Source organism: Sardina pilchardus, chromosome 2 (genome assembly GCF_963854185.1).
Source record: "Sardina pilchardus chromosome 2, fSarPil1.1, whole genome shotgun sequence".
Classification (NCBI taxonomy): Eukaryota; Metazoa; Chordata; class Actinopteri; order Clupeiformes; family Clupeidae; genus Sardina; species Sardina pilchardus.
The window spans coordinates 37393874-37417292 of record NC_084995.1 but is presented as its reverse complement, the minus strand read 5'-3'; the positions used below and the strand labels follow the sequence as shown (position 1 = coordinate 37417292).

The following is a 23419-nucleotide window of genomic DNA, read 5'->3' as shown; positions in this document are numbered from 1 at the left end:
CATTCAAAGCTGCATTGAATTTCAGTCCACCACAAGGAGCAAAATGTGTTGGTCTTACTTGAAGTTTCTTTCAAAAACACCCCACACATACCCCCTTCACCAAACTGGATATTTTGCTAAATCAAGTTTACTTGTGTGCTTTGGTGAAAACACAGTTGTTGTCCTTTCTTCCCTCCAGGTATTCCATGTCCAATTATTGTGGCGTGGGCTATAGGGAAGCTGTACAATGAAAATGAACAGTAAGTGCTTGATTTCAGTGAAGAACATCTAAAAGGGCTCAATGAAGAGATAGGAAAGGCACATAAGAGTTACGCTGGCAACATTTGACAGGCTTTGTTAGTGAGTGAATCAGGCCTACACAAATGCATGACTGAAGAGATGTAGAGTACTGTTCCCATTTAACAGATTTCCTTTACCGAAACTATGAGTAGGTTATTTTGACGTTCATCTACTTAAAGTTTCATTTGGCCAATTGTCACACAGACACTCCAAAGTCATGAATAATGCTTAAATCGCTATTGCGCTGAATTTGTATGGGTTCAGAATGTCATCTCAGAAACAGCTGCAGAATTGACAAGGTTTTTCTTTTCTTCTTCTTCTTCTAATTTTTTTTGTCTGAAGATGTTAACAAAATTCAAAATAAATGTTGAATCACCTGTCAATCACCTGGTAAAATCATTTATCAGGCGAGTGGAGTTGCGTTTGATTGGAGAACGCGTTGGCACTCTCGTCATTTCTAGCTGGTATGAGTCACACCTGCTGTGCATGACAGAGTTTGAGTCATCTTCTCAGTGGTTCATGGTTTGACTTAGAGTTTGCGAGGCACAGCCATCCCTCTGAGACTTCACACTAAAAGCCTGTACGTGGAATCTGGAGAGGGGAATTGAATCAATAGTCCACACCATGTGCTGGCCAGTCTCAGAGGAGTGATGGACCTTTGCCTGCTTCACAGGGCCTTGTTGATAAGTAGATCGATGGAAATTGTTGTTGATGGTGAACTAACATTCAGCAGGTAACAATCCTGTGCAAGTCTAGTCTGCCGGTTACAATCCAAAGAAACATCTTGTTACTGCAAAAAAAAAAAAAAAATTGCCCATCAGTGCAGATACAAATTGGATCTGCTTTTTTTGTGAATGCTTCTTAAATTGCCCTTGTATTATATCATGGCCCTGAATGCAGTTTGATTTACAATGATGCTAGCAGACCCAGGGGAGCAGTTAGAGGGAGTCTTTGCCTATTTAAAAGCTTGCTCATCCTCTCCCCCCAGCCCACCGCCATCTCTCCCACACAGACGTGGGAGCTCTAATTGAATAAGGGAATAAATGGAATTTCTTAAAATATAACAAGTGCCGAACCATGTGAGACCCCTCCACAAAGTGTGTTTTCTATATATATCCATGTGTGTGTGTGTGTGTAGGCGTTTCTATGTGTGTGTAAAAAGAGAGAGAGAGAGAGAGAGAGAGAGAGAGAGAGAGAGAGAGAGAGAGAGAATTTGTACACTTACTCCGAGTGAATACCCTTGAATTAAGTGGCACAGCAAGGGCATTCTCCTGGAGATGAGACCCGTGAATGTAGGTTTCCACCACTTAGAATGGACTTCCTCCAGACCAGTTGGGAACAGCCTGTGTGCTTGGTGAAGGAGGGTGCTGGAGGGCATTTATCCATTATTAATGCAACTGAATGGACTCTTAACTAAATGTCTTAATAGAAAGTAAAGGGCATATATCAACATGCATCACTGTTGAGGGAATACATGTTTTTTTCTTTGCTCCTCGATTGCAGTAACCATATTTTAAAACAATGTAGGGATATAGAATATAGTATTTTGTTGCATCTCTCTTCACATATCTTTTACATACAGTATGAACTAAGATCCATATATCGTCTAAGTGGTAACACTCCAATACATATGTATAGGTACAGTACATGACGTTTTAAACAGCTTCACCAGGAGACACGTAGAGACAACAGCCTTTAAGAAAATGTCTGTATCTTACGGCTATTGTTGTTCATGCCATGAATTTGACTCTATGCAGATGCTGGTTTGGGAAGGAACCTGGAAAATACATAGACTACATTTACCAAGGGCCTGTGATTCTTGTTCTGCTGGTGAGTGAAGCTCTTTCTCCTTTTTTTTTTTTAATTATGTGACTCTTTGGTAGGTTGTCTATAAGTAAACAAAAAGAAAACCTAATCACATAACTCAGTCATGCATATTTGCAAGTGGAGGAGGCATTAGAATGTGTGTGTGTGTGTGTGTGTGTGTGTGTGTGTGTGTGTGTGTGTGTGTGTGTGCGTCTGTGTGAGAAGAAGTGCTGTATGTGCATAATCTGAGCACAGACCAATTTCTGAGTTGGCCGCTGAGGCAGATAACAGTGGCAGAAATATGACAGTGTGAAGAGAGGAGGCCTGGAGGATGGGTAGACCTCAAAATAGTTTCATTCTTATTTGTCTGTTTATTCTCCCAGCGGCCCTCTCATTTTTGCTTCATCAGCGTACATGTAGGTCATGCATATCAGCGTACATGTAGGTCACAGAGATGCATTGATTCTTTTTTGTAGGTTTTATATGTATTTATATGTCTCTATTGTTTGTTATTTATGTGTCTCTAACTATGACTTAATTTTATTTTTGATTGATTGTCTTGTGGCTTTGAATGGACAGACTGCTGCTTAAATTCTTGCATTGTAACAGCATCTTAGCATTATTGGGTGGAGATATGCAATATGCAATAACTTGCATTCCAATATTTTGTTTTATCATGTTAACAACATATTGTAGATGTTGTTCTGCCTATTGCTAGTATATATACCACTTCCTTATGTTCCTATCAATGGTTTAGTCTCTTCTGTATGTATTACTGTAATCAGTTAAATATATCAAGATTGTCTGGAAATTGACCTTTGTTTTTACTCTTCCCTTTTCTGTGCTAGATAAATTTCGTATTCCTTTTCAACATTGTAAGAATTCTTATGACAAAACTGAGAGCATCCACCACATCTGAAACTATACAGTACAGGTAAGTTAGATTTCATTATTCTATATAATTTAAAAGAGCATTTTTCATGTATTCAATTACCCTCAGGTATTGTAGTCTGGTCTCTGTGTGTGTGTGTGTGTGTGTGTGTGTGTGTGTGTGTGTGTGTGTGTGTGTGTGTGAGTGTGTGTCTGTCTGGTCACAGACCTGTGAAACTACTGATCCAATCTACTGATCCGTTTTCAAACAAAGTAGAAGGTCAAATATCACAGTCCTTTTACATGAACATCCAGATCACTTTTTCAGCATTGTAGGAGAGGTACAGGGGCCTGCAGTCACCTAACTGCTTCTGTTAAAGACGTTTTTTCACCTAGGAGTGTAGACATTCCAAATATTATATTCTAAAACGGATAGTTCCGGTCTTTGATTATGATTGGCTGAATCGCGTTCGATGCCGTTGTAAATTTCACGATAACCTTGTAGCACCGCATTATGTAATAACACCGCATTATGTAATAATGTAATAAATGTGCACGCCATTATGTAATAATTGCCGCATTCTGTAATAATTTGCCGCATTATGCGTATATATATTATATACACTTCTTGAACGCAATACGTAATACATTTTGCTGCATTATGTAATAAGTTATTACACATTGCGGTTGTTGCTACATAATGCGGGTGTTGCGTTTTTTTTTTTTGTCAAATGTAACAATTGGTGCATTATGTAATAACCAACCGAAATTGTCATTTTTATTGATTAAAAACAGCTTGATAATGTGTATTTTACTCAAAATGAATGCTTACAAATAAGTATTAATTTAACGATGCAATTAAGTATTTAAGCAACTAAATGAAAAACAATTCCGCTGCAACATATACATGTAGCCTAACACACTGATCACACAATGGAACTGCAGAATAATTAAGTGAATTTTAACAATGTTCTTCACCTACAGTTAAAAAGAGGCCATGACTCACATTTCACACACATATAGCCAAACTATCAGTATATGGAGGGAACTGCCTATCAGAATTCCATTTGATTTATGCTGTTCAGGCACTTAGCCTAAGCCACTACTTGATATTGCTCCTCCTGCAAGGTACTGATTGGGACTCAGTACTGGCTAGGCTAGGCCTGCTAGTGGAAAGGCAATGTTTAAACGTAAGTTATTAGGGCCCGAGCACCGAGGTGCTGAAGCGGCTGCACCGTAGGTGCAAGGCCCTATTGTTTTTGTTCAGATTACATTTCTTCCGGGCCACGTTTTGCCTTTTTTCACCAACTTGGCATGCTCTAAAACTCTTGAAATTTGGCAGCTATGTGTGGAATTGGTAACACTACTAATTGACAGAGCTCTGGCCTAGGGTGTGGCTCAGGGACTCTATAGCGCCACCTAACGCGTTGTCTGTTGTGGTTGACACATACAGTACATTCAGGAAAATGAACCAAATTTGGTGGGCACATGTGTTATTGCTATCGCTAGTCAGAGACAGAGCTCTAGCCTAGGGTGTGGCTTAGGGACTCTATAGCGCCACCTAGCGTGTTGTATGTTGTGGTTGACACATACATTCACGAAAATGAACCAAATTTGGTGGGCAAATGTGTTATTGCTATCGCTAGTCAGAGACAGAGCTCTAGCCTAGGGTGTGGCTTAGGGACTCTATAGCACCACCTAGCGTGTTGTCTGTTGTGGTTGACACATACATTCACGAAAATGTACCAAATTTGGTGGGCTTGTGTATTATTGCTATCGCTAGTCAGAGACAGAGCTCAAACTCTATAGCGCCACCTTGCGTGTTGTCTGTTGTGGTTGACACATACATTCACAAAAATTAATCAAATGTTGTGGGCTTGTGTGTTATTGCTACCGCTAGTCAAAGACAGAGCTCTGGCCTAGGGTGTGGCTTAGGGACTCTATTGCGCCACCTAGCGCATTGTCTGTTGTGGTTGACACATACATTCACGAAAATTAACCAAATTTGGTGGGCTTGTGTGTTATTGCTATTGCTAGTCAGAGACAGAGCTCTGGCCATAGACCTAAAAGAAATGGACAAACAGACTCCGTTGTTCTCAATAGGAGGGGGCTGAAACAAAAATCTGTTTACTTTCCATTGTACTGCGCAGACTCCTAATCATTTTGTGACATTAGCCATCCTGTACATTGCTGTAACTCGTCTGATAGATGGGATTTTCCGAACAACTGTCAATCCATCATTAACGTTCGTTTTTAATGTTATTATTATGTTTACTTGCCTCTAGGTAATGCTTTACCGGTAACACTTTATTTTAAGACACACATATTCACCATTAATTAGCTGCTTACTAACATGTATATTAGTAGCATACTAGCCATTTGGTAGTCATTGTAAGTCACTAATTAATACCTTATTCTGCAAGACCTTATTCTACCCTTAATTAAGAATTCCCCCTATGTAAGCTCCTAATTACCCCTTATTCATAGTTATTAAGTAAGTTGTTGCATATGAATTATGACCTAAAAATGCATGGCTCAGGAGCTTGGAAGGTGGTAGTACCACAAGAACAGATATTCACCCATAATAATACTTATCAAAGATGGTCTAATCAAGTGGAAGTAAACACTAAACCACAAGTGCTAATAGTATACAAACAACTCATAATTAAGTCTTTGTAATGTAGAATATGCTCCCTATTCTAAAGTTGGGTCTTTGTTCACATTTAATTCACAATTAATTTGGCACTTATTAATCTCCATGTATGTGTCATGCTAAAGGAGAAATCTGGTGTGATTCAATCCTTAGCTCTGCTGTATGAGGTCAAACATTGAGACTTTTGATTACTCAGGAGCCAAGAAAGTTAGACAGGGCAAAACCCAGAACGATCTGATTAAGGTCACTACCAAACTTTTCTCAATCGATTCTTCTATAATGTTTTTTTGCGTAGAATCCATTTCTGCTTGGGACATTTTTATATTGCGCATATAGTTAATGAGATAATTTGCATATTTTAATACATGAGCGTATATAATGCATAATAAAGAAACATATTGATAATATGGCTGTAAGTAGATCAGTAAATGGCGTTAGGCCCAAATAATATTAAAATGATATCAATTATAACAAATGACCATGCAAAAGTAGCACATATCATAGGAATAGTGTGTAATAGTAACTATACATTTTATTCTAATATCGCGCATAGTTAATGAGATATTTTGCATTTTTCAGAAATAAAGGGTATGGATTAGCCCTTTATGTTTGGGTGACATTTCATTAATGAATATTATATTCCTTTCAGGAGTAAAGTTAGATGCAGCGTAAATTATGGTCATATTTATGTTAGTTGATGTATATAAATATAACAGAATTGCAATAAAAACATAATTTTATCAAATAAACTGCCTGTGAGAATGGGTCTGTGAAGAAACAGATTCTTGTTTTGAGACTGTATTGTAACTGATCTTCCCCACCAATTGTCCACTGAATTTAGTAATAATAAATAGCATATAATAGTAAACAGTAATAGTAAAATAGAATAAAGTTATTTAAAAAATATTTTAATCAACATTCATTTCTGCACAAAATGTTCCTTTCAACCAATATTGCCATCATAGATCCACATAGATTCATTCTACAGAAGACAGCAGGTGCTCGCTTTGTTCAAAGGTCATAGGTGAGAGTTTACTTATGAGAAAGACAGACTTGTGAGCATGACCGCTCAAAGTGTTCATGCTCATTCAACATGCAGGTTAATGTTCAGGATGCATTTAGAGAAAGAAGACACTGCTGTCACAAGTGTGGATACGCCTGAAGAAGTATATGAAAATGACGAACAAGGTAAAAAAAGAAGAGACCTGTGACAGCTGTGTCTTCTTTCACACCACACTCGTTTTGCTTCCTCTCTAAATGTGTCCTGAACATTAACCAGCATGTTGAATGAGCATGAACACTGTGTGGTCGTGCTCACGAGTCTGTCTTTCACATTCAGCAAATTCTTCATGGCTCATCACCAGCATGTACTGTACTTGCACTTGGGCCCAGAGAGATGCTTCGTCTTCAATTATTCTCAAACCATATGCACCAATACTTTGCTCTTTATCTCTCTCACCTATGACTTGAACAAAGCAAGCACCTGCTCTGCTGTCTTCTGTAGAAATGTGTTGGATGGTGGGGGGTACGCGAGCCAAGTCAGGATGTAGAGGGTGGTACAAGGAGAAAAAAGTTTGGGAACCGCTGCTCTAAACGCATCCTGAACATCAACCTGCATGTTGAATGAGCATGAACACTTTGAGTGGGCGTGCTCACAGGTCTGTCTTTCACATAAGTAAAATAAATAAGAATAGGGAAATAACTTTAGAATAGGGAACATATTCGGCTTAATTATGAGTTATTTGCACACTATTAGCACTTGTGGTTTAGTGTTTTCTTCCATTTGAATAGACCATCTTTGATAAGTATTATTATGGGTGAATATCTGTTCTTGTGGTACTACCACCTTCCAAGCCCCATATTGAGCCATGCATATTTAGGTCATAATTCATATGCAACAACTTACTTAATAACTATGAATAAGGGGTAATTAGGAGCTTACAAAGAGGAAATTCAAAATTAAGGGTCTGGTAAGGGTAGAATAAGGTCTTGCAGAATAAGGTATTAATTAGTGATTTATAATGACTACCAAATGGCTAGTATGCTACTAATATACATGTTAGTAAGCAGCTAATTAATGGTGAATATGTGTGTCTTAATATAAAGTGTTACCGCTTTACCCTATCAAACAGTAGGCTACCGTAGGCTACACGCTTTTTCACTGATCTTGCGAATGACTTTCCGCCATGGTTTTCGTGCAGGCTGGACTGAACTTCTTGGCTCTGGCCTAGGGACTCTATAGCGCCACTTAGCGCGTTGTCTGTTGTGGTTGACACGTACATTCACGAAAAATGAACCAAATTTGGTGGGCATGTGTTTTGCTATAGCTATTCAGAGACAGAGCTCAGGCCGAGGGTGTGGCTTAGGGACTCTATAGCGCCACCTAGTGTGTTACCTGTTGTGGTTGACGTATACATTCACGAAAATGAATCAATTTTGGTGAGCTTATGTGTTATTACTGCCGCTAGTCAGAAACAGAGCTCTGGCCTAGGGTGTGGCTTAGCGACTCTATAGCGCCACCTAGCACATTGTCTATTATGGTTGACACATACATTCACGACAATTAGGTAGGCTTTTGTGTTATTGCTGCAGCTAGTCAGAGAGCTTTGGCCTAGGGTGTGGCTTAGGGACTCTATAGCGCCACCTAGCCTGTTGTCTGTTGTGGTTGACACATACATTGATGAAAATTTGGTGGGCATGTGTCCAAAGGAAAAAAGGGTTAGCAGAGGCACTCCGAGATTTTTAGAAATATGTCTATGCCCTGATGAAGGCCAATATGGCCGTAACGCGTAGGCCCATGTGCTTTTAAATACCCTTGCCATGAATCATTAAAGGCTTTTTATATTTCTAAAAATCTCGGAGTGCCTCTGCTAACCCTTTTTTCCTTTGGATTCTAACCTCACCCGTAGCAGAAGAGCACCTGAGTAGGCTTACTAATTTTATAGACTCCTGAGCGCCCTAAGCCCTTTTGTGTCTTCTTGGTGGGCATGTGTGTTGCTCATGCACATGCCCACCAACAATTACGTATTGCTTTGTTAGATTCCGAAATGACCGGGCCCGCCATCGCCGCTTGCAGCTATATTTATTATTGATAATAATAATAATAATAACATTATTAATAATAATAATAATAATTTGTTTTGCTTTGTTGTACTACAAACTAATCAGAATTTAGACTGAGATACTCTGTCCTCAATGAACTGAAAAGAAAACCTTTTATGTTAATATGTGTTAGCTTAGCTTATGGTTGGCTATATCAACACCAGCTAACTTAGCCAATAATATAATAATATCTGTTAACAGAAAACAGAATGCATGGCACATCCATCTTGTGCACAGCCCATGTTTAATTATTTGGTGCTGTATGTCTTATCTTTGCTGCTGCTTGAGCAAAGACAGAGATTTACTTGACAATTTTATAAATTGGTTAACTATCAGAAGCACTTACCTCCAAACTTGATCTCATGACTAATATGACTGCAAATATTAATTGAAAAGAACCCCTTGTGTTTTTAAATGAGCACAACCAAAGTTAAAAGGTGGATTGTTACAATGAAAGCTGAGCAGTAGTTGACATACTGTCCCCTTACTTATCATTTTTGAGTAAAATACACATTACCATGCTGTTTTTAATCAATGAAAATGTACATTTTGGTTGGTTACTAAATAATGCACCAATTGTTACATTTGGCAAAAAAAAAAAAACGCAACAACCACATTATGTAGTAACAACCGCAATATGTAATAACTTATTACATAATGCAGCAAAATGTATTACATATTGCGTTCAAGAAGTTTATTACATAATGCGGCAGATTATTACAAAATGAGGCAATTATTACATAATGGCGTGCACATTTATTACATTATTACATAATGCGGTGTTATTACATAATGCGGTGCTACAAACCTCACACCTTGACCGCATTCGTTCTATAATGCGCTACCACAAAATTAGCACAAAAGTTAGAGTGGCTGTGTCTCGTTGTTGCATGGCAACCATTCTGTTTCATGAAATCTTGCTAGATCGACACAGTAACCGTTTTAGAAAAGCAGTAAGCCACTTGAGTCCGTGGTTTATACTGTATAATCGAACAGCTAAGGGTTGTTGTTAGGCACGACGCGAAGCAGAGCGCCTCTCAGTGCTTATTGCATAATCATACACTACTGGTATACACGCTCATGCTTCCATGGTGATGTGTTGCAAATGAAAATATTTGTCCTGGGTAATGGATCTTTAGTACTCTTGAGTCATGCATTAATTATCATTAGTCTTAATGATCTAATCTGTTTATGTGAGACCTCTTGATAGAGCACATCAGAGATGCTTCTGGTCTAGTATTACCACCATGTATAATACATCACAAGTGTTTAATGGACTCCTGTTAGATGTGAAAGGTAGATATTTAAAAGTCCCCGGCCTCACTCACATAACATGAGACCGCACACATGCATCTTAGAGACAGCAATATGATTAAAGAGTAGCTCAAGTCTATAATCAGATCCCGTTTAAAGCCCATGACCTAATTCTGAACACTCTTGGTTTGTAAGAAAACACAGTTTTTTAGTAGAAGAAGAAGAAGTAGAATTTCATACTAATTGCAGTGGACCGACATTGCTCATATTGAAAGCATTAAGATGTATTAGCTAATCAAGGAATACAAACAAAAGCTGCAGGTAGTCATGTAGTCAATAGGCCACCTGCCTCGGAGAGCGTCTATATCAGGTTGCCCAAGGGAAGCTGAAAGACTTTAAAGCTAGAGTTGTGTTGGTTAGCACCCAGATAGAAATCACTGTAAAAGAAGGCAATTATAAGCCACTGTGGGGCTGAGCTGTATACACGATGGCTATTAAGGATGTGAAGGTAATCCTAAGCATTTCGTAAAACACACAGCATTTGACGTTAACATGGAATAGTTTGGGAAACTTTAATTATGAGAAGCGGGCCAATTACCGGTAAGCCCTCTTTAATTGTGTAAAGAGTCTTAAAGTGCGTTTTTTTTTTTTTTAGCTCACAGTTAATGTTAGGCCGCACAGCATGGTCCATCCTCCACTGTTCTGAGTCTCACCACCAAGCCCAATGCCGCACACAGACAGGGCTGGCTGGGTGTAATAAGTGGGTTGTGCTCCGTATTGTCTCTGGCTTGTCCTGGATAAAGGAACTCCTGACGGACCCATCTGTTCCTATTTGACTTTGTGCTCCAGTGATAAGCACCAAAGTGACTAGCGTCTCCTGCTGTACTCTCTCACTCATTCCGTAATACAGTAGATATGCTCAGCTACTGTGGTACAGTAATGCCTGTATTATCAGCATTGTGTATAAACGGTGTGACAGTGTTTTATGCAAATAAAAAGCAAACAAACTATATATTGATCACACCCGTGCATTAACCATAGTTTAATAAACATCACTTTATTGTGTCACATCAATCACATGTAGTAAACTCACAGTAGTCGGTCTGTTACCGCAACCTGCGTTTGCTCCTGCACTGTATGTTGTCCAGGCAGCACCCACAGGCGTTGGTACAGTATGATGATTACTCACATCCTGGACTCCCCTGCACCACCCCACTCATTCACTCTGTTGTTGTCTGGTCATTGGAAAGCGATTCACTTGAACTGCAATCACACTTGTGCTGAGAGCACAATATTCCCATAATATTCCTGTAATGTTCCTCTCCCGATGATTTGTCTTTCTGTATTTGCGTGAGCTCAAATAATGATTTGGGGAGCATGGAGATTACATAGTGCCCCTGCTGCCCCATCAGTGTGCTCTCTGCCACTCTCGGCAGCTCTCAGCCATAGCAATCTTTAGACCAACATTATACTGGTGGTCTTAAGATCAAATCAAACAGGCTTGCTCTTGCATTATAGTGTAGTGCTGTCCAAAGCTACAGTGTAGGGGTTTTGGGCAATCTGATTTGTAATGTAATGTGAACTTTTACTCCAACCCTTTTCAGATAAGACAGCCCACCCTTGATTAAATATCATAATTTTTATATGTGCTCACTGTGACCTTCTTGCTGGAGATGTGGGGCTGCTGGGTCAAACTTCAATCTCTGTGAAATAACCGATGTTCCGCTGCCATCATGGTTAAGTAATCCTCCGCAAAGAGGCTGTTTTCACCCCTCTGTGTCTGTAGCTTCTTTGGTTTGTTGTTATCACAGATTCCAAAAATTGTTACACTCCGTTATCAGTGTTAAGCAATGGACCAAGGACAAAACCATGAAATTGCAGTGCTGATCCATGATCCATCCATGCATTGCCAACACAGAAGGGGTAGAGGGGGAGTCTGTGGAAATGGAAGGGGAAGGGATTCATGAGTTTGATCTCTGGCGTTTTGTTCAAATATCAATGGACATGACGTCATCCAGAATTGCTGACAAAACCTCTAATAGGCATGTTTACATGATAGCATGCATACGTGTGTGTGTGTGTGTGTGTGTGTGTGTGTGTGTGTGTGTGGGAGGTGCGACACTGGATGTGGTGGTGTTGAGGGAAGGAGGTGGCAGCAGATAGCAGTTCAATACAAAAATCCATTTATTCCATTAACAGGCAGATCAGGGAATCACGATCAGAGTCCAGGCATGATATACAGGGATCTTCAATACACTCCAGGCAACACTTCTTCCAGGCAACAAACTAGGCAACAAACTAGGCAATTTTCTCAGCAACAGGTCCAAACAAGGCAACCTTGCAAAACTCTGGACCAACTTTCCCCTTGCCTCACAGCAAGCAAGGGTTAGCTTTTTAGACTTCAAATAACTTCTCTTTTTCCTGGACCTCCAGCTCTTCCATGTGGCAGAGGTTTGTCGAAGGGGGAAAAGAAAAGGTCTTCTTTTTCACAGTGTGTGACAGGGAGACTGAGAGAGATTATAAGAGCGTAACATCAAGGTCGTAGCCTACGGATAAATGATCAATAGATTAACAGGGTCACTTAGAGACCATTAGTCTTTTCTATTTCACACATCTCACTTGGGAAAGCCTCACATTCTGTCTCTCTCCTCTTAGTGTTGCCCTCTTCTCTCTCCAACTCTCACAGTATAAACTGCATGTTTCTTTCTCTCTCCAGTCTTGCCTGTTGACTTGTTAAATTATAAGTCTAAATAAGTCCATTGGTGTTGTTTGATCAGTTATTTTATGAAAAAGGGAGTCCACCTATCATTGGATTTATGCATAGTGAAATGATCAATATTTTCATCTAAAGTCAGTTTTAAATCTCTTCACTGTTCTACCTTTGTTTGGGTTATTTTATTTCAGTCTGTCTCTGGTTTTCACTATATGCTAGGAATATAACATTGTGGTATGTTCATAGATGTGTGCGTGTATAACCTGTGCATTTAGAAAATTGCTGCATACCGTCGACTCTATCTTTTACTGCATTTATTAGGTTAATATGCCCAAGCACTAAAGCAAATTCCAGACGATGTTCCATCGTACTGGCAATAAAGCATTGACTTGACTTGACTTGCAGTAATCCATTAGGGCGATGACGAGAGCGACACGAAGCGAGTGGGTGAGAGTGATGGGGTGGGATCGGGAAATTACCCGGGTCGGGCACACACGTGGGCTCACATGGAATGTGGTATATGGGCACTGTAGCCAGTTATACCACAGCCCCCCCCCCCCCGACTCTAATTTAATAATCAAATCAAATTATACATCAAAGGAAGCACAGGCAAAAAGTGAATGTGTGAAAAGGCATGAGTGCGGTGAAGTTGAGGTGAGATATGCTTACTGATAAGAAAGGCCTACATACAGTATGTGTTTGTGCTCTCTTTAATAAAAAAACAAATAGAACAAATGAATATTTAAAGTTAAGTAAAATAGATAAGTAGCAAGGTATACATTTTTATAAGATGTTAAGAGGCAATGTTACTGGGAAGCTGGGGCCTGCACAATTCTTGATGTTTATGGAGCTTTTTTTAGTTCATGTGGTAGTAAGTGTCAGTAGTGATTGTATTGATTGACAAAATTGCATATAGTAACAGATGGGTTCAGTGGAGCAACATTTTTGTTTTCATCACAAACCGAGATCCGACGTGTACTGTACTGTATATATAAATAGAGTGGGCTTCTTCCTCATGTAATGCATATTTCAGCTGCCAAGTAAATGCCAAGCAGTGGCATTGAGCTGTCCTGTAGCACGCTAGGCAGAACTATGTCTGTTAGCAGTTTTGAGGGCACTGTGATTAGTCACCCAGAGATTAGTGGTCTGTGCATAGGGCAAGTGTGACATCCTCTAGGAGGGCTGCCCATGATCCGTTGGATATGCTCCATGCCACCACCGACTTATTCAAAATGCTGCTTTGCCTGATATTTGACCTCACACAGTCCCTCTTGAAATGAAGAAACACACACTTTTCGATGCACAATATTCATTAGTCTCTGCTGTTGTGATTCAGATCTTCCAAATCCTTCCTAGTTTAATCCTGAAGCCCTATGGCCTTTATGCATGGACGGCTCTTCAAGGTACCTTATTTGTTTCCAGCGGAGTGTTGACTTTGTTGTAGTGGCATCTTCTGTTGTATTCTGCTCCTCACATAATCACTCCAACAATGAAAATATTGTTTACCCAATAATAAAAAATTTAATGAGCGCATAAATCGTTTTACATCGCGACATTCACTAGGTACAACAATCAACCAGGTCTGTGTAGACGCTTATTACATTAACAACAGCGGCAGGTTCAAACACACCTGGCTCCCCTGGAAACAAATGAGCTACCTGAAAAGTATTTCGTGCAAAAGGTCCATTGGGATATTAACAGCCACCTCACCTCTGCTATGAGAGGTACATTTGTTGGCTGGTGAAAGTTTTACTCTGTGACTGCTATTTTTCTTCACAGCATTATGTTTACCCCCATTTATCAATTTGCTTCAGTTTGTTTCCAATCCTTCAATGTTTATTACTGAGACTGCAGACAGACAAATCATTGTGACTCCCCTGATGTATGGATGCCTGTATGTGTAACTTCAAATGAAACAGCTTTAATAAATAACAAGCTTTTACCCCATTCTGTTGCTTTCAGGAAAGCTGTGAAGGCCACATTAGTTCTCCTGCCCCTACTTGGAATTACCTACATGTTGTTTTTTGTGAATCCAGGAGAAGATGACATATCTCAAATAGTGTTTATTTATTTCAATTCATTTTTACAGTCATTTCAGGTAAGATTGTGTCCTTTTTTTCTTCTTGAATCCACCTACAGTATGATCATTATGTAGTGAACACTGTGAACAGTAAAAAAAAAAACAAATGATTTTTGTGACGAGTTAATGATGCCAGGTTACAGTGAAGTTTAAGAAGTTGTTTAAGAAGTACGATGCTTGCGCACAACGCTTGTCGCTCTTTGCACTGTGCCACATTGAAAGAGAAGCACAGACAGTCATAATGCATGTCCCAGCTGTGGTCACAGGGTTAATGCTGCCCGAGAGAACCAATCATAACCGTGGGTGGGGAGGGGGGCGCTGTAGTGGCGTGTGATTAGTACTCTTGTGACAGGTAAGAATTAATCAGCGCACCCTGGGGTACATTACAGTTAGCTTCCATCACACATGTGGGAGGGCAACTGCTCAGTAGTTTCACTTTATTTATTTATTTATTTATTTTCAGAGCGAGAGAGAGAGAGAAGATGTGTGCATAAGAGAGAGAGAGAGAGAGGGAGAGAGAGAGAGAGAGAGAGAGAGCACTTACAGTATGCACAATGCGTAGGATAAAGGTCTGTGCCGAGTACAGGGTACATTGCATCATTGCTTTTAAAAACTCTCCAACATGTTGAATAGCCTACACACCTTTCAAGGACATCATCACAGATGATTCAGACTGAATAATTGACAACAGTTTGCACCATTATGATGTAAACGCACTGCATCAGAGTTAGCACTGCATAATTTTGCGAGGACAGAATAGGAGTAAAATGACTTGACACAATTCATCTTTGCTGCAAAGCAGTGTTCAAAGGTGCCCAGCACTTATATTGGTGTTTGCTAGTTCCCCAGGCGTTAGCAAAGATCCTTCATTACTGACAAGATAGAGCAACATAATGCATCTCTATGGAAGCAAAATTTGAACAGTTCCTGTCTGCTTAAAGAGGCGTTTCGCCAAGTCGTCATAGTGGGATATCGATCTCTGTCAGATTGGCAAGCAGTTCAGTTCGAATGAAACGTCACTTTCTAGGTCTGCTTAAAGGGAGATTTCGCGCCCCCCCCTCCCCTTTGTGAAAACAGAACGCGGAAATGTTCGAACGTTTGCGCCTTTCGCTCCGCTTTAACCCTCTCTGACGTTAGTAACAAAATAGGGCCACAGCAGCATGCACGACCCTCATCTTGTTCCTGATTTTCACATGCCTTGAAATACAAATACAAATGCTTTTCTGATGCTTGGGACACTATTCTGATTAGTTCTATTTAATGATGCATCATTATGCTGATACTGTCTTTGACTCAGTCATGAACTAAATCTTACTCTCCCTAAAGCCCTGTGCTTGGATCGCCATCTGCTCTCGTTCGCCACACTAAAGGCCACAAGCCTATTTCAAATATGCTCTTGGTGAACTGGAAACGGCCTGTGCACATCTATCATGCTACATTACTGATGTGTGACATGAAGACTGTACAACATTTCATGACTAAATTGGTGAATATCGTCTCTCATTCTCCCCTTCAGATCAGGAATTGAGATATTTTAACAAAATGACTGGTTCATGTGGAGCAAGTCAAAATGATTCAGCTGTTGCTCCGTGCATAAGCATTGCTGTCCATTTTCTCCCTTCCGTATAGGATTAACCACCCCTCATTAATATTTCCCCTTATAGCTCAGTTAATATTTCAGGCCTGTAATACTATAATTTGTCTCACTCCGCTGGTGCTCATTTTTTTTCTAGATGTGTGACACTCTTTCAAATTTAGACCGTTTTTCCACCAAAAGAAAAAGAAAAAGAAAAAGAACTTGTCACGCTGATGAGAATATGAATGAATTCCAACATTTCTGATCCCAGTTCTTTACTGAGAGGAGGGGAAACACTGTAGGCTACCCCTCGTTCTGATGCTGGTGCCACAGTGCAGCATGGGCTCTTTCATCACTGTTGTTGGCAGTCATGGTTATTTGCATAATTCTCCACTGAAATATGTTATTTGCAAAGCAGATCCCGACCCCATTAAGCTCAATGCCCACTATCTGCTTCTTTTGTCAGATTAAAAAAAAAATGTCTCCCTTAAAGGCATCTGTTTTTTATATGACTGTTCCTATGAGTAAAAGAGACCAATTTTCACTGGGTCTCCTTTGTGGGAGCAGTCCTTGCTCAAGTGGGCATGTGATATGTTAAATAGGCTACTCAGCACTCCCAGCACAGCAACCCCCAAAAACCTTCTTCAGTTCAAGCTGCATTCATATAAAAAGGAAAAATAAAAATAAAAATACTACTCAGTGCAAAGAAAAGAGTTTTGTTTTCCCTCAAAGCATTTCACGGACCTGCGTTTGATGGTTTGCAGAGAGGCCCCCACAGCCAGCTGGGCTGACGCCTCAGTTTACCGGATTGGCCCCATTATTTACGGCTCGGCGTTGTCGTGTGTCCGAATGTTTGCCTCCGCCTCACTCACACGCCCGAGCAGAGCTGAGAGAAATAAATCTCTCCTTTTTAAGCCGTGCCATGTCAGAAGTTAGCATCCTGGTGTCCCACTTACATTACGATAGTCAATGCTGTACTGCACCGCGAATGCTCCAGTTCTGTTTGAAATACTGCCCATGCATAATATAAGATGTTACAGCTGCACAGATTTTAATGAATGAATCTAAATGTCATATTTCCATATCTAATCATGACTAGAGAAGTGTGTTATCTCACATTGTTTTTTCTTAATTGCTTTAGATGATGTGAGAGCAATACAGTGATTAGATTGTCTGGATTGATTGGGCACTAATGTGTGTCTTCCCCCACTATGGTTATGAGGGCTCTGCGGTGACATGGTGTCTGTGTGGAGTGTCTCTGGATGGGCAATAATCCGTTGCTGTTGTTTTTCTTCCAGGGTTTCTTTGTGTCAGTATTTTACTGCTTCCTTAATGGAGAGGTAGGTAAACAGTGGGAGTAATTTCATGCATGAGTTCACCTGGTGGCAGGTCTGTCAATAAGCAAGGCCAAGAGGACATGTGGAACACATAAAGCCCCTTTACCCACAATCCCTCACCTGCTGTAGCTGGAGCAGGGCAACCCATTATTATCCCAGAAGACATTTAGTCTGGAACAGAAATGTGCAGAGAAACACTCACCAGTCCTGTCCCTCTTTATGGGCACATTAGCCGAGATAAGTGGCTTCATATTTTGTTTGTGTGTTTAATTGTCTGTTTGTCTGTTTGTTTGTTTTGATATATTTTGGATCATTTGGGATATTTTCCTCCACAGCAAGTTGCATGCAAAGAGCGATGCATTTGCACAAAAAAGCGATACATTTTGGGCACAAAAAAGCATTGTGTCAGCTGAATTGCTGAATAAAGTTATCATCCGTTAACTCTAGTTCAGTCATCATCATCTGAATTAGAGACCTGAGATTCTATTTTGTATGATGTGCAACATGGCAGGCAAAGCATGTCACGCATGAACTAAAGCTAATTTAATGATAAGGAAAATGATCGAGCTATTTGATACCATGTGCACGATCATCCTACACACAAACAAGGGTGGTTTGCCCTACGTTCAGACGTGCCCATGTCCAATGAAAAAGTTCTCTGTAAATGACTTTTACAAATTACAAAGCCATTCCGTTTCTGTGAAACTGCTCAAAGACAACCAAACTCTCATTTAAAGTCAACTTCCATCATGCTCTTTTAAATATTAAAAAGCACTGATTAATAAGCTAATATTACTGAAACCATGCTCCTCCGTGCCCTGTACTATGTTGGTATATTAGCAAATTGGTATCACAGCTTGTTTTCACTTCGTGGTTGCCACCCCAATAAAGCCTGTTCTTACTGTGCATTGTATTATAATATCTTGTGATAGGAATATTATATGTACGCCATCGTACTGTATATGGGGCAGGATTCACATTTTTGTTTCTAACTCAGATGTTATTAGATATGCAAGAGCATGAGTCCCCTGAGAAGTGCTTTAGGGTAGAAAATCTGCAACAGAGTAGTGCATAAATAAATTAATGTACACATACCATGTTGATGGAATTTTGTTGTTATTTGACCCTAATTGTGGCCATAAGGCATTAATAATAAGTAGCTGTCAGGTTCGATTTTTATCTCTTCAGACTATTAGATTATTACACAGATTGCAGTTTAATGCAATTAAGGACTCATTCAAGTATCGTAGTATATTTGACTTGAAGATGGAAGACACTCCTATGCAGAGGAGGAATGGAGCCTATTTAATGTAGCCCTATTTAAATCCAGACGGAATCGTCTTTTAAATTGCTCTTAAAGCCCTGGTGCTTGCGGCCATCTCTCTAGAGCCATCTCTGAGTGTCCCTGGGAGATGGCTCTGTTCTGCCGTGGATTATTCCGGAAGATGCTGCTTCGTCACGCCGTATTAAAGTTGCGTGCTAAAGTAGGGACAGTGAATCTAGTGAGGGTCAAAGGGCCAGCGACAGACCTAAGGGCCATCCAGTAACTAAACAGATCTAGGGACCAAGCCCACTTTAATCCCCGAGTGGAGCAGAGGAGGCTGTATTCCCAGACGGGGATCTGTCCATCAACATTGTGTTGGGTGGAGGCGGTCATCAGGCACGTTTTTTTTCTTATAATGGAACACCTCTCACCTCTTTTGTCTTTGTCTTCTCATGCCAACAGGTGCGCTCGGCTGCCCGGAAACGGTGGCACCGTTGGCAAGACAACCACGCGCTGCGGGTGCGGGTGGCGCGTGCCATGTCCATCCCCACGTCGCCCACGCGCATCAGCTTCCACAGTATTAAGCAGACCACTGCGGTGTGACCTCCGCCAGCCTGCCCGCCTCGCCCACCTCGCTCGCTCGCTCGCCACGCTTGGCTCGGCTAGACTGCCTCCTTTCACACAGATTTTCTGAAAGCGATTACGCCGCTTGCGAGCGAGTGAGCGAGTGAGTGAGTGAGAGAGCGAGTGAGAGAGCGAGTGAGAGAGCGAGTGAGAGAGCGAGTGAGTGAGCGAGTGAGTGAGCGAGCAAGGGAGCGGCTGAATGTGTCCATGCCAGGAGTCCATACTGCAGATTGGTCGGGGGAAAAGCCTCTGCACTGTGTGTCTGCCTGCGAGACTTTTGAGATTAAGGCTGAACGGAACATTAAGGACTAGGAATACAAATTGGCCTTCTTATCCTACAGTTCTCTGTCTCTGTGTGCTGTTTCAGACTGTCCAATCCAGTATAATTCCTGCTGTGGCATGCTGCCCGATGTAGTTCTGAGAAATCAGTGCCCATTTGGTGTTTGTGGTCATTCTCAACAAGCCGACCATCCATCCCATAAATGTTTGAATCCCAACATCCATCCTTTTCCATTCTTTTCCATCCCTTCATTTTTTTAAACCGATGATAACTGCAACAGAAACGTTAGAGGGGATTTCACTAAAGCCGTTGTGGACTGTATAGCCATTTCTTTTTTCTTTTTGCTCCATCGTCAGATGAATATTATATGACATCTCCTCCTCTTGTAAGGAAACACTGATCATGTAAAATATTGTGTACGTTTTTCTTTTCCTTTCTTTTACTTCAGCTAGTTGACTTTGCACACTGGCTGAGGCCAGTGTCTGGCCTTCTCATATGCTCTATTATCAGCAACTAAAATGCCAACACAGTCAGTCTCCACACAGGAAGCCTTCAAAGAGACTCAAAGACCTGCCTGCCAATTAGTCTGTGTGCACACACACACACAGGAGGTGTAACAGGTGTGGCGGAAGGCCAGGTCCAGTGGAACATAGCAAGAGAACTGCCAACGTCTCCTCCAGCTGCTCTTAGATCTTCTAAACTTTTAACAGCTGCCGTTGATATTACTCTTTTGTCGTCATCGTGTCAAGACCGTGGCAGGGTTACGTAAGCCCAGTGGCGAGTGTGCGAGTTCATGTAAAGTGTTACCTGAGTTCCGCGCTGCCTGTCTCATTTGATGTTCCTCTTTGTTGTCAAAGCCCCCTGGGCAAGACGGACGTGGCTAACTGAGTTGCTCAGCGTGAATCAGGCCGCCCTTCATTTGTATTGTTTCCATTATCTGGACAAACGTGTCTTTGATTTTCTGACGGGGGACGGCCCTGAATGCTCTCGTCTCACAAAGAGTATTTTTTGTTTGTAGAAAGTCAAGATTGTCTGCGATTTAGGAAAAAGGATGGATTAGAGTCTTGTCAGTCTTCAAATCCAATAGTTCAGACTTTAATCGGGGTCAAGGTTAAGCTCTGTGCTGTGGACTACAGGGGATAGCTTTAATGCAAGTGAACTCCAGTATCACAATAAGGCATGTCCTCATCAGACTAGAGTGAATTTAGTATAGTACACTTGCAGATATCGGAATCCCAGAAAAAGCTTTATGTTTTAGTAGTAGTCATCCCCAATACAATAATGGAACAATTAAGATTAAGGAAGATTGGAAAATAACATGTTTCTAGTTTTAAATTATACTACTAATGTATTTCCCAACAAGTAAAGCAGATACTGTATATATGGATCATCCTGTCTTCCATTCCATTTACATTCCAGATTTGACAGTAAAGGAATATGGACACCAGCATAAAAGCTGGTGTATTCAGTATTAGTATTGATCTTGTAATCCTAGTTTCATGTGAACCATCTCAGACTACACACTGTTTAGATTCATTTAAACCCAATATGATTCAATGCTTAACAGCCAAACGAGTTTTGTAGACATTGCCCTTTTGTCTAATTGTGTAAACATAGAAATTCATCATCACTCTAGGATTTTTTAGATCATTTCTTTTTTTTTATTGTAAGGTGTAAGTGTCCGTAAACTCCTAGCGAACATTTCTGAAGGATTCTGCTCAGTGAAGAGTGAACTTAATTCTTCCTCTGCCTGATTTCCACTAACTTACTGGTATTTAATATATTGCAAGTGCAAGTCATTGTGTATGGAAGCCCTACATTGTCAGGGCTCCATTCAGAGATCAGTTAAAGCTTATATAATGGCTCCATTTTGTCAAGAGTTTGACATGTTTCTCAAGAACTTTGTTTTCTATATCTATATTTGGTAGCCTATATCAGGGACGTATAGTATAGCCAAGAAGACGGCTTGTTAGCAAATTGAGCTTGACATTGCAACAGAATATATTGATGATAAGTTTGGCAATGAGGCCTTGGGAGAGTAGATTAGGTTACTCTAATGTGTCATACAGCGGAATTAAAGCAAACTTTGATTAGCTTTATTCTCATCATGAAAGTGAAAGCTATGTGTTTGGTGTTTGACTTGGTCCGTGTGAAATCACCCAATACCTCCAATATAGGTTGATGTTTCAAACAATCCAAATACAGTAGGTTGTGATACCCCAAGGTTTCTCGTGTGGATTTTCTCTCAAGCAAGACTGTATACATTTCAGGAGCCATTGAGCCTGGAACTTTAGTATTAGAGTGTTCATTTCTTCTGGGAAAACAGTGTTGGCCTATCCTGGAAATCCAGAGCCAAATCTAGAAAGATTTAGGGTCTGGCTAAGAGTTTAATTGTTCTCTTGCAAGAACTTTGGATTTCCAGGTAGTGTTGGCCTCTACGTTTCTCAGCGTTTCAAATGAATTATCTCAGGAAAATAGTGTTTCGAAAATGTTGAGATCTCAAGCAAAATAAAGTAACTAAATATCGCGTGAAAACGATAAAATTCAAATGTAAGTTGATGGCAGTGTTGGGCCTCCATAATCCTTCTCTTAGACACAATGGAATGTTCTCCTCACTTGGGTGCATGTACAGTAGTATCAAAATGTAAGTAGCCTACTGTTCTACCAGCAGTGGGCTGCTTTGTGGATAAGTGGATCAACATGTTCCTTCTGCCCATTCTACCATTCATTGCCAGCAGGACAATACTGTAGGTTGTACATAATGTAATAATACCTCTTATTTTATATGGATTACTAAATACTGTGAAGTGTGACATTTCTTAATTTATCAAACTAAAGAGATATGACATGGGAGTCCCCAATATGAGATGACTTCTTTTTGTTCTTACTTTCTTTCTTGCTGACTCAGATCACCGTTACTGTACATAATGCACTTTTATGGATAATGAAGAATCAACTATTCCACCTATTTGGTTTGTCTGGATCCCAAGGGTGCCTAGGGATACTCAACACATCATTAGACAAGTAAACAAAGTAGAAAACATTGACCTACATGATGTAAACTTCAACAGAAGAAAAACAGCAATATTGAAGACAGTCTAGTGCAATGCACAGTCACTCCACATAAACAACTACCAAGCACTTGTACTCTCCTAGCCTTTTACTCTGATGTTGTTGTGTTGGGCACCCCAAGGCCACCACTGAGTTCCCACTGAGGAGGAGTAATTGGACCAAAGATGTTAGGTATACAGTATACTGTATATACTAGAATATGTCCAATATTGTATGTATGCTGTTGTACACATTGAGAGTTCCATTTGCTTTAATGGTACCACACAATGATATAGACTACAGTATCTGTGACAAAGTGTCTCAGTCATTTTTCTGAGATGAAACAATGTACTGTGTCAGTCTTTGTCAGTGAGTAGGTGTGTATAATTTTGTCTCATCTAGGTTGAATAGAAATGCCATTGTTGCCTTAAACAAAAGTTTGACATTGTAAATATAATGTTTGTAAATTGTGTATTCATGTGATGGTGTTGAATTTCTACAAGAATATAAGCTGAGCGTCAAATAAATGA

The 23419-nt window shown here is 40.3% G+C and overlaps 1 protein-coding gene across 1 annotated transcript in view; it reads left to right on the top strand.

Moving 5' to 3' along the window:
- Window positions 1-23419, top strand: part of LOC134072908 (corticotropin-releasing factor receptor 2) — a 57017-nt gene extending 33598 nt beyond the window's left edge. The window contains exons 8-13 of the mRNA XM_062529795.1: window positions 179-239; window positions 2037-2109; window positions 2934-3019; window positions 14640-14775; window positions 17632-17673; window positions 19397-23419. Coding sequence (XP_062385779.1) covers window positions 179-239; window positions 2037-2109; window positions 2934-3019; window positions 14640-14775; window positions 17632-17673; window positions 19397-19537 — 539 coding nt within the window. The 3' untranslated portion in view covers window positions 19538-23419. The remainder of the gene's footprint in view (window positions 1-178; window positions 240-2036; window positions 2110-2933; window positions 3020-14639; window positions 14776-17631; window positions 17674-19396) is intronic.